Raw genomic sequence first — 12213 nt, forward strand, 5'->3', positions numbered from 1 at the left:
AAGTCTCTCCTCTGCCCTGCATCTTGCATCTGCATGTATCAGGTGTTACCAGCCTTGCTTCAGTGCAGGGAGAACTCTGCAGTCCCACTGTTTTGAAAGCGCGGGAGTGGGACAGAGGAGGACAGAGAACAGAGTGTTCATGCTGCTGCTGAAAGGCTCCAGCCGTCTCATTTTGCCAAATTCCTGATTCTTCTCATGAAATCCCTGTCCCACAGGCTATTTGGATCGTGTGGTATAGACTCTATTTGTCAGATAACCCATTTAAAAGAAAAGCCTCACAGAGTTTCCTAGTAGTAGTGGTACTGCAAAAGGCCATTAGGAACAACTCAAAATCTTTCAGCAAAATGTGCCAGGGTGGTCCTTCAAAAATCAGCATGTACTAATAGTTGCTACAAGGTGGTATCAAGCGTTCCCTCTAGTTTTTTCCACCCATGGATGGAATAAATTTTGCTATGTGCACCAAGGCATGTGTGGCTGTGCACAACACATAGAAACACAGGCTGCCCACTGTGGGTGGCTTTGGGCGCTCTGCTAATTAGCTAAGTGGCATCTAAATCTCTCCAGGGCAGCAGTACACGTGCTCAGTTCACAGGGAACACTGGTGGTAGTTCAGATATCTCATGTAGTTAAAATATTAAATACAAGGCAATGCTATTCATTTTGTGTGATTAAACAGTTGACTTTGGAATGGCCACCACTAGATAAGTGTATATGAGGGAAATTTGAAATATCATTGCAACTCAGTCTAAAACGTTTAGTGCAGACAAATAATTGATTCTCTCACATTCAGATTTGCTGAGTGCAGCCCTAGCAGGGATATTCATAGTTGAGGTTCATCAAGTCCAAGAAGGGACCATTGTCGTTATCCAGTCTGATATGTATTGCATGGGTTGTAGAATTTCCCCACATAATTCCTTTTGAAATAAGAGCATATATTTCTTTTTTAAAAAAAATCCAATCTTGATTTTTCTCCAGTGATGAACCTACCATGATCCTCATTAAAGCATTCCAGTGATGAATTACCCTCCCTGTTAAAAATTGGCACCTTATTTTCACACAATTTACCTCCTTTCTCTCTAGCCATTGGATCTTGTTACATCGTTGTCCAGTAGATTGAAGAGCCATTATAAAATATTTGCTCTCCATTATAGGTGGCAAACAAAGTGTGTTTCCCTTTCAGCAAAATGTGTATCCTTGGTAATTGCCGTAATAAGCACTTTTTTGCACTGTTGTATTATACAGGATTGATATGACATGAGTTGGATGAATATTTTTCCTCCCTCTTACAGCCATCCCTTCCTGTCCTATATACGCTTTCCAGCCAAGCTACACATGAAGCAGTTCATCTCCTTTGCAGGATGTTGGTCTTTGATCCAGTAAGTATTTTTATTTTTTTATTTGTTACGCACAATTTAAAATGACCTACCTTGCTCTGTTCTGCATAGATGAACACTGTGGTAAAGGGTTGTTTAATTTTCCTTGGGTTTCTTCAGTACCAGCTTTTTTTGTGCCTTCTGTTTGGCAAAGTCCCGATAAGTGGTCCTGTGGGCATGGAGTACCCTATACAATCTGCAGTTCACCTATAAATAATAGGCTCCTTTTTAAAGAGAGGAGGTTTGGAAATGTGGCATCTGAGGGTGTTTGTGAATCATGCCATTTTCTCTCTAGTTTAGTTAGGTGTAGGTAGCAGAATGTTAGCTACTTTGGTTTAATTCTGATCAGTGATGCGTAGGCACGCACAATCGTGTAACATGAAAATTTCCTGCCATATTATGCCCACCATAACAGAGGGGATTTTTTGGCTTGCACCTGTCTTTCTAATGGGGATCAAGCCTGCACTGCTGTGGACTTCAGCTCCCGGGCTTACTTTGCAACTTCGTCACTTTAAAAAAATTGACATCTGAATTTGTACAGGTTGGACCTCCCAAGTCTGGCGCTCTTAGGACCTCACTGGTCCCAAACCAGGGAATTTCCTGGGCCAAGGGAGGTCAGTGCTAGCACCTCTGCTGCTGCTGGCTGCAGGGCCCATTCCAGCAGCAGCAGAGGGGCTGTCATTGAGGAAGGAATGGGCACTCAGGAGAAAAGGCGGGGTGGCTCTGGATACACAAGGGAACGCACTGAGTCCTGTGGCCGCTGGCTCCTGACCCCCGGCCACAGGCCTCTGCACACACCCTGCCTCTTCTGCCAAGTGTCTTCCCTTGAGCTTAAGTGCCACAAATGAACTATTTGCTGCTCTCCAGAAGCTCTGGAAGGGTGGGAGTGCTCCAGTTGGAACTGGACCACAGATGTTGCCAGGCGACGTAAGTTTGGACTAGAGAGGTCCAGCTTATGGCATGTTAGCGCTTGCACCTCAAGAGGACAATCTATAATATTGCATGTGAATAAGACAAGACAAGCAAGCAATGACTCTGCTGAGTAGCAGGAAGCCAGCAACTGATCATCAGAGTGCTCAGAAGGAGCTGTTTTTACTTTCAACAGAAAATCCCGTAAAAGCTTTTAGCAAACAAACAGGGAACGTCAAGACAAACAAATCAAATGTTTAATAGTAACTTATTTGCATATGGCCTGATTCCAAAAGCACTGGCACGCCAAAATCACATGGAAGTCAGTGGAAGCTGTGATTGCTCAGCTACTTCGAAAATCTATCCAGCAGCTCTAAAACCGGGTGCCACATATGTTGATATTTCAAGAGAGGAAACCGTGCAGTCTAGTGGCTAAAATAGGTTGCCAGGATGCTTGAGTTCTATTTTTAGCTTTGCCACTGACTTGCTCAGTAATTTTGAGTGAGCCACTTAACCTTTCTGCTGTTCTCACTCATCTGCAAGGTGAGAATTTAATTATGCTTTGCAATAGCAGCTTTCAGCAAAAGATCTCAAAGCATTGTACAAAAGTGGGAGTTACTCCTTATTTTACAGAGGTGGGGAATCAGAGATGTGGAATGATTAGATGGCTTGCTTGCTCATACAACAGCTAGTCTCAACAAGTTTGAAATGAAATGCAGATTGCATAATCAAAGTCCACTGCTCTAACGTCTAGGTCATCCTAGCCACTTTACTGTACTTCCTTTAATGAGTTATCAGCATATACTTAGCTTTTTATACATACTTATATGCTCTCCTATGTAGGGTTTAAACTTAGCCATATGATGAAATGATTTGATGACTAGATGCCTGTATTAGCACAACAGATCCTTTGCTGCTATTAAAAGTATTGGAACATTTTTGTTACTGTAGCACTTACTGTAATGAATTTAAATGTAAACAGTAATTATTGTGATATGTATTTCAGAAGAGCTTTTTATAGCATAATTTTCTTATGCTGGCTGCTGCATAAGAAGGCTAATATACTTGATACAGAGTCAGTGGTTTAAGCATTAAACTTGCTAAACCCAGGGTTGTGTGTTCAATCCTTGAGGAGGCCATTTAGGGGTCTGGGGCTAATAGATTGAAAAAAAAAAAATTGTCAGGGATGGCGCTTGGTCCTGGTGAGAGGGCAGGAGACTGGACTCGACCTCTTGAGGTCCCTTCCAATTCTGTGAGATGTGCATATGTATGTGTATCTGTCTATACCAGTTGTTTTTTTTTTAAGTAAGATACTCCACCTAGTGGCATAATTAGAAATAGAAATACAAAGTAGCTTCTTAAATATACTTAATGTGGGATTGAGAAAATATTTGAGGTGAATTTGTGGCAAAATGTGCAAAATGAGGTATTGAAAATACTTTCCATTACAAATACACTGACTGGTTTTTAATTTAATGTTTCAGTCCAAAAGAATATCCGCTAAGGATGCCTTAGCTCATCCATACCTTGATGAAGGGCGATTGCGATATCACACGTGTATGTGTAAATGTTGTTTTTCCACCTCTACTGGACGAGTTTACACCAGTGACTTTGAACCCATCACAAATCCCAAATTTGATGACACTTTTGAAAAGAACCTCAGTTCTGTTCGTCAGGTGAAAGGTGAGCAGCATCGTGCACTCTTCATGGTTAGATTTTGTAGTTCTCTGTCTTATTCTGGGCAGTGCATTGCTGGAATCAGGCATCCCTGTTCTGGATAGTGAACCCACCTCCCTGACCAACAGGAGATTTCCTGTTATTGGCAGTGGATTTGCAGTTTCTCTAGCAAATAACTTTATTTTCTTACTATATTGACAGAGAGAATGCCCTAAAATACTTGGCATATTGACTTCTGTCCTGTCTATATCTTCTCTTGAGCTTAAAATCCATATTGGGGAATGGTGTGATGGGAAAAGTATTTTAATGGGGAATTCTTAAAAACAAACAAAACAAAAAACACACAACAACAAAAATAAACACCCACAGCCATTGTAAGGAAAAGTGTGGCTTGCAAAGGCTATGCCCCACAGAAGTGTCAGCCTTCATGAACAAACGGGTTTATTTAAGAAGTTGAGGTAGTTTCATAGTATTCCCACTAAATTCTGTCATTTTCTGTTCACACTGGTACTGGCATGCCTCATGCCTTAAAAGCAGCTTCCATCATAAGCTCTTTTGCTGGTGCCATGCCATGAATCTGGCATTCATACGAGGGGCACGCTCTGAGTCTTGACTTGCCATCATGAGCAAAATCTGTTTTGGTGCCTGAAAGCAAGAACTACTGCTGTGGAAAGTTACTAAACATGGGAGATTGTTCTGTGCAAACCAGAATATAAATGTTGGTTTTTTGAAACGTGACCCAGCAGTATATCATTGCTTGGGAGACTGCATGAGAACAAAGGAGGAAAAGAGCATGAGCAGGGATTCAGTTTTACAGGTTATTCTTTGTACATTTCTTTCAGGCTAAGTACAGATGGAATAATATGCCTTTCTGAGGCGGTGCATATTTCTCTTCATTCATAAGTAGCAAACGGTTCAAGAATAATCACTTAGGACAGGTTCATTTCCCTCTTCTCTCTTTCTGTCTCTCACTCACAAAAAGGACCATAATACTGTGATAACACCTTAGTTATCTGCCCTGTTGGGTACCCATGTGTCTGAAATTTTCAGTTTTAATGCCTGCAAGTTTATAAAACTTGACCTGTATTTTCACCTCACCAGCTAAGCCTTTTCAGTGATGTACTGTGCTTTACGTAATCTTATGCACAACAAAAAAATCAAGCTAGACAGAACTGTCCCTCACTTCTCAATTTCATTACCAAAATGCTACCAAAATTAGAAAAATCCTGGCCGAAAGGGTTAGACTGGGCTCTTGAAATACTAAAATGAGAAAATTTCAATTAAAATGTTGATTTTAAAAAATTGCTTCTATGTATATGCCAAAAGAACAATCTGTGTCTAATTTTAATTTAATTTAAATTTGTATTTTAATGCCTCAGTGGAGAGGTATATGCTAATATCCTACTTTATATGTATAGAAGGGGCGAGGGTTTCCAAGGCTGATTTTTATTCAGGATTTTTACGAGCATTATTTTTTATTAACTAGGGAATAAATTAATTCAGTGCTCATTTTGGCGCTACAGTGTGAGCAATGTCAGGTTGTACATTTCACAAAGACAGACCACTGTGTACTAGTCCTAATTGAGTAATGCTAGTCTGTTCAAAAATTAAAAGAGTGCCTGAAGAGTCTCATCGTCTTGGTACAGACTCCCAGGGCCCATGCAAAATAACTCTTGGAGTAGGCATTCTTTTTCCTATCTTCCATGTCTGTTGTGGCATGCGATGGCAGAGCCTGTCTCGTACCCTGATTTTAAGAAAAAAAAGTCAGACCCAATCGCTGTGCTCTTTAAAGCAATTCATTGATACATATGAAATCTGCATTCACAAACTGCTGTAGATAGGCAAGACAGGAAGAAATATTGATTCTATTATAGGCCATGTAACTTCCCTCCTCCTCCTCTCAAGGAAGTTGTGCATACAGATTTGGGCCTGGAAGAGACCCTTCATCGATGGGGATGGCAGATTCCTCTCATATCTGATGAAGCAGTAGCCACTGAGTAGCAGTGTAACTCCTGGCTAGTACCTTTGTGTTTAAAAAAACCCCAAAACTCCTTTTGCTAAAACATTCCCCCTTTCACTTTGCAACATACTACCTGTGCACAGGATTTCTTGTGGCAGGGCCACATGTGGAATGTCAGATGCTGCTATATAAATCTGTCAAGCCAGTGATGCGAGAGAGCCTCAGCATCTTGCCAACATTAATGGCCCTGTCATCTAGTATGTTTGCAGTGTTATGCCACGTTGGTCCCAGGATATTAGAAAGACAAAGTCGGTGAGGTAGTCTCTGTTGGTAAAAGACAAGCTTTTGTAAAAGACAAGCTTTCGAGCGCGTGGCTTGTTTCTTTCATCAACAGAAACTCGTCTAGTAAAAGATATACAACTTCACTCACCTTGTCTCAGTAATCTAGTAATTGGTATCTCCTGCAAGCGTTCACATCAAAGATGGAATACCACTATTGGCACCAACCATTGTATTGCCATTGCCTGTTCAGGTACAGAATGAAACGGGTCAGTGGATTGTTCTGAAAGCTTTCATCGGGTGGATCTACACTTGCCCCCAACTTCGAAGGGGGCATGGTAATCAGGGTGATGGGAGATTACTAATGAAGTGCTGCAGTGAATATGCAGCACTTCACTGGGCTAATTCTCCCCCCTGCACTACTTTTGAAGTGCCTTTACTCCCCGAAATTTTGAGGAGTAAAGACACTTAAAAGTAGCGTGGGCACTTTGAAATGTCTGCAGCTACACGCAGGCTGGCGCTTCGAAGTTTGGCGCTTCAAAGTTGCTGCGGGGGGAGAATTAGCCTAATGAAGTGCTGCATATTCACAGCAACACTTCTTTAGTAATCTCCCTTCCCCTCCCCTGACTACCATGCCCCCTTCGAAGTTGAGGGCAAGTGTAGACCAGCCCATCAGGGATTACTGACAACAGTACAAACCCTTGCCTGCTGTCCATACCAGAGTCTTCTCCTAGAAGACATCATTCCTGCCCTGTTTCTACCTTTTCCAGTTGACAGTTTTCCACCGTCATAAGGAGAGGCCCAGGCAGGTAATCTCTGCAGCCAGAGTTCTCCTTGCTCTGTGAGAATTTGTTTTCACCTTGCCAAATAGTGCTAAGGGCTTGTTCCGTTAATTTAATAGCTGCAGTTGCAGTGTATTTAAGTACCAGCGTGGACTGATCAATGAATCTAGATGCAGAAGTTCCTTTTTTCAGCTCTTGTATATACTAATAATGTAGTAGATGTTAGGGTTGTATTCTCCATGCATGCAGCTCCAGTTCTCATTATTGAGAGTTTTCTGAACTTCAAGAAATTGCCCTTAAATTTTCATATTCACTCTATCGCCTTTGATCAGTTAGTGTTTTAGTAGGGAATAGGGGTGGCGTATTATCCACTCTCGTCCCCAGCAGTCTTATTGCATGTACTCTCACCAAAGAAAACCATGTTTGCTTCCTCTCTGCATTGCGTCTAATCAAAGCAAAGTGTGCTAACCTAATGGTATCAATTGTTTCTTGTGCAGAAATAATTCATCAGTTCATTTTGGAACAGCAGAAAGGAAACAGAGTACCTCTCTGCATCAACCCTCAGTCTGCTGCTTTTAAGAGCTTTATTAGGTAACTGTATGTAATCACATCTGATACTAATTCACATTTCTTAGTTGTACAGCTTTTGTGATTCATTTGAAATGTTTTAAAATTTTAATTAAGGGGAGTGGAGAAACTTTTCCATGTAACTGCCCTCTGCCAAGAGTAGTGTAAGCATACATGATTAAAAGTGAAAGTACTTGTGTTTAGGTGATGTTGAAATTCAGTAAAATCTGTGGAACATTCAAGCAATCATCTGTCTGTGAACAGATGAGTGTGTCAGCATGTATATTTTAAAACTGAGAGATTTCTCAAGAGAGATTCTGATTTCAAAATCAAATGAAACGATGACAAACTTTTAAAAAAAAAAAAAAGAAAAAAAAAAAAGGGCAACTAAGGATAAGGACAAAATTGTGTTTCCATATTTTAGTACAAAGGATTATTGATCTGAGTTTGAGGTAAAGGTTGGTTTTACCACTCAAACTTGAAATTTTCTAGTGCTGATTGTCTGTTACCCGTTGCTAATGAACACTGATTTTCTGTTTTTGTTGTATGCTAGTTCCACTGTTGCTCAGCCCTCTGAAATGCCGCCATCTCCACTGGTTTGGGAATAAAAGTGGAAGATGATATACTACTGAAGATGTAATGTAGCTTTCCACTGGAGTCTGGGATTTGCAATTCTGGAGGTTTAATCATGCTTGTACTGTAATTTTACTAATGAAGTTTTAAATTAACAACCACTACTTGTATGATACGAATAATATTTAGAGATGTACTAGACTTTTAATCTTGTAAAGTGGTTGTGCTTTTAGAAGAAAATATTTTACCCAGAGTTGCACATGTTTTAGCAATTCTGGTGCAGCTGTGATGGCTCAGCTCAGAACAAATAGAGAATTGAACCAAATTTGGGAAGTTATGTTTTGTTTTGTTTTAATTGAAGTGAGATTGTAAAAAGAGTAGACATTTTGCTATTGAGCCATTCCTGAAGATTTGGGTTTTTCTAAAACTAAGGAATACAGAGAAGTTGATTGCGACCAATCATGAAGTCACATCAGATGACATTGACCAGACTACGAATGGACATGTCACCTGATGGTCAAATCCTATAAATAGCTTCTCACTAGAGTTGTGATGGTGATGTGTGCTGTTCTAAAATCAAATGTTGTGAGTAGAGAGAATGAGTTTGTGACTAGGAGAGAATAAACTTCTGTTTCCTTACCCAGTATAAATATATATATATATATTTAATCTATTTTTATTAGAAGTTTTTCTGCTCTTTCTTACATAAAACCCCCCAAGCATGCATCTTCAATGTGTGTAAATAATTCCATTTATGGGCTAATTTCAAAGAACCCTGACATCATTGCTGTATAGAGAGAAACTAGCTTGCACATTTTAGGTCTGTGAAATTTTGTGAGAACTTTTTCCTGCACTGGACAGTTGAGAATAAAAAGAGAGAAAGAAAAGAAAAGGAAAAAAAAACAGCACCTAGGGAATTATGTTAATTGTGTTTGTGTCTTTAGGCAAAGCTGTGGAAGTCTTGAAATGTCACAGTAGTAAATAACTTTTATTTCTTTTGGCTAATTCTTTTTTCTGTTGGAACACTGAATTATTCTGTGCATATGTATATATGAACACAAATTGAAGGCCTCTACCTCCTGGAGTATACAACTTGGTTTGTTTACCTCCACATGATTATTATTTTTTTTTAAGTTCAGTGTGGAGACTTGAAACTTGAATGTCCCTTCCAACTTTTATATTTAAAACAAGACAAGAAAATTGAAGACTGTTTTTCACCTGTACAAAGAAATACTAATGGATGGTCTTAAATTTTGAGCATTGGTCTGGGGAAAAACCTTGGTGTTTGTTATGGACAATTAACTGTTAAAGTTATTGTAAGTTATCTGTATTTAGCAGAGTATTTTCAACAAGAGTGATCTGAGCTGAAATTGGAGACTATTAGTAAGTTATGTTTGGAAGTTTTAACTTCAATGAAGTAATTATTTGCTGTGAAAGAGACAAACATTGAATTACTAAACAAAGATGGTGCAATATCTTTGTTTTTATGAGGCTCTTGAGAATAAAACCAACTGCAACATTTCAATTCACTTGAATGAGAAACGTGTTTAATTAAAAGAGCCCAAGAAGACACTGGTATGAAAGGTAAAATCTCAGAGGTTGGTCAGTTAATGTGGCACACTTGCTGGTCACTTTGTAAAATGTAGATTTGAAGTACAGTGGTGAAAACATTAAATGTGACATTTGAAAAAAAAATGGTGTTTATCTTTTCATTTTCTGACTCATAACACACCCCCCAAAAATGATTCTAATGATTCTACTTCTAATCATTGTCAATGATTCTAAACTAGATCTAATGCTCTCTGAAGTGGTTTAAAGTGAGACAACATTAAAACATCTTGATTTGGAGGGGATGATTTAGATGATTTATCTAATTTTTATGAAGCCCTGAGTTATGTGAGCAATGTTCAGAAACTTATTGCAACGTTTGATCGTGGATGAAGCTGAGAAAGAAATTGGGTTCTTATTAAACATATTGGCAGAATTAAAGCTACGCACTTCAAGGATGGCTGGTTTTTATTCTTTGCTTGCAATTTACGTGTCATTCTTTCTTTCAAAGCAAAAGCTATAATGGATTTTCTAAACAACTGATGTAAATGGCCCAGCACTCAGTGGTTCACAAATCGGAATGGAAACCGTTCCACACACTGCATGGTTGGGAACCTTTCAAAGAATCAAGCAATTGACTTCGTAGTTAGAGCTGCTAGAACCCACAAGTCATATAATAGTCATATAGAAGGGGAAGGATGATGTCATGGCTTGGATGTAAGACTGGTAGTCAGACAGCCTGGGTTCTGTTCCCAGCTTGGACATGGACTTCCCCAGTGATTTCAGGATATTCATCTAACCTCTCTGCCACAGTTTCTTCATATTGTGATGCTGAGCAAAATTTCAACATCCTTTGCTAGGGTGTAATGTCTCTGTGTTATGTATGGATATCACTAAACTGGTTTCATTTAATTTATCTGGCACTATTCTTGTTTAGCCAGTGCTACACACTCAGTTCTGTGTCAACATAGCACATCAGCTTTCCGGAGTCTGGTTATTTTAAAGGTAGGTATGAAACAGATTGTTTCCCTGGCTGCTCTCTCCCGGATTACATTGCTTTGCAAAGCAGTTACTTCATAATGTTATGAATAGCAATGGCCATACGCTTCATCAGTCCAAAACCTGTTGGCGCTTATTGCCAGAGCTTCCTGCACAGGTTTTCTCAACAAACACACAAGGAACAAAATCGTGTTGCTACCCAGCTGTTGGCCCAAATGTGGGACGGGTGCCTGAGGAGCAAGTGTGCAACTGCAAGGGCAGGAGCTTTAAAATGTGTGACAATGTTAACGGTTTCTATAGCCACAGTGTCTTGGTTCTGTTTATCAATTGCAATTCAGCAAGAGCAGTGTCTGGTCCTGTATCCATGGGACAAATATTCTAGGAATAAAAGGCACAGCTTTAATTCACATGCAGCTGTTCTGCATACATCTTACTCGGAATACTAATTAAAAATGTGATGTCCTATTGAAGTACCTCTTTGCATTCAGTATGGCTAAAATCTAGTTTATCTGTCCACAGCAATTTTTAATTTCTGAGACTGCATTTTAAGCTGTATAAATTCCTGTCATACAGCAGATTAAACAATATAGTCACAACTGATCTATAAGTCTTCGGACTAATAAAGGGTCCAGAATTAGCAAATGCTGGAAAATATTTTTAAAACAAATTGTTTTTTATTACCAGAGATGCTGGTTGACAAATACACTGCCTGAGGAGGTGGTTTGTATGGCTGCTGACCCCAGATCAATGTTGTGCATCTCCCCCAGGCATGTGAATTGAACTCCGGAAGATCTACTCTGACTGGGTCAATCTTCCCGGTAGTGTAAACATACCTTAGTCAGGTATACCCTTAGTTCTGTTCTTGAAAGCTTTGCTGCCTCTACTCAGGGAAAACGCATGCAACCACTGCACAGTAATAATCTGATACATAAACTGGGTTTTGAGCCATAGTCAATTGCCAGTTAAGGAAGGGAATAAGACTGGCTGAGTGATTTAGAAATAAACCTATTGCAGGTTGCACCACCTAAAACGGCCGCTCTCTGATCTGGCAATATCTCAACAGGAATGCTCCTGGACCAGGGAGCCAAGGCAGGTGGACAAGCTGGAGCCATCATCCTGGCAGCCCCAGAAGGGTCGGGGGTGGGGCCAGCATCTCAGCAGCCTCACTGGTGGCAGGGCAGAGGTGGCATCCCCTAGCAGCCTTGTGCGGGGCCAGGGCGAGGCTGGAGTGCTGGACAGCCAGAGGACATTAACCTCCCCAGTTTCTCAAATCCCTCATTTGGGACCACTCAGGTCCCAGAAGTGCAGTCTGTAACAGTGGGGAGGTGGTTAAATCAACCTCATGTTTGAGACAGGAACACAGACTGCTACTGGGAAATGCACTGATACTAATGCTGAAATCCCAGTATTGTATAGCCCAAGGGTGGAGATGTTCAAAGCACTTTTAGACACATCTTCCCCTCTTATTCCTGGGATCTTGCCAACAGCTGAATAGTCTCATCTAGCAGTACGTTAACTAGCTAAGCATGTGGTTTCTTAGTGACTG

The 12213-nt window shown here is 40.2% G+C and overlaps 1 protein-coding gene across 2 annotated transcripts in view; it reads left to right on the forward strand.

Moving 5' to 3' along the window:
- NLK (nemo like kinase) overlaps window positions 1-10049 on the forward strand; it is a 131335-nt gene extending 121286 nt beyond the window's left edge. Inside the window, exons 8-11 of one of the 2 annotated variants that reach the window (XM_075013874.1) lie at window positions 1290-1376; window positions 3767-3965; window positions 7478-7577; window positions 8101-10049. In XM_075013874.1, the coding sequence (XP_074869975.1) occupies window positions 1290-1376; window positions 3767-3965; window positions 7478-7575 (384 nt within the window). In that variant the 3' untranslated portion in view covers window positions 7576-7577; window positions 8101-10049. The remainder of the gene's footprint in view (window positions 1-1289; window positions 1377-3766; window positions 3966-7477; window positions 7578-8100) is intronic. The other variant, XM_075013873.1, reaches the window with a different exon arrangement.
- The last annotated feature ends 2164 nt before the right edge of the window (window positions 10050-12213 follow it).

Source organism: Carettochelys insculpta, chromosome 19 (assembly GCF_033958435.1).
Source record: "Carettochelys insculpta isolate YL-2023 chromosome 19, ASM3395843v1, whole genome shotgun sequence".
Taxonomy (NCBI): domain Eukaryota; kingdom Metazoa; phylum Chordata; order Testudines; family Carettochelyidae; genus Carettochelys; species Carettochelys insculpta.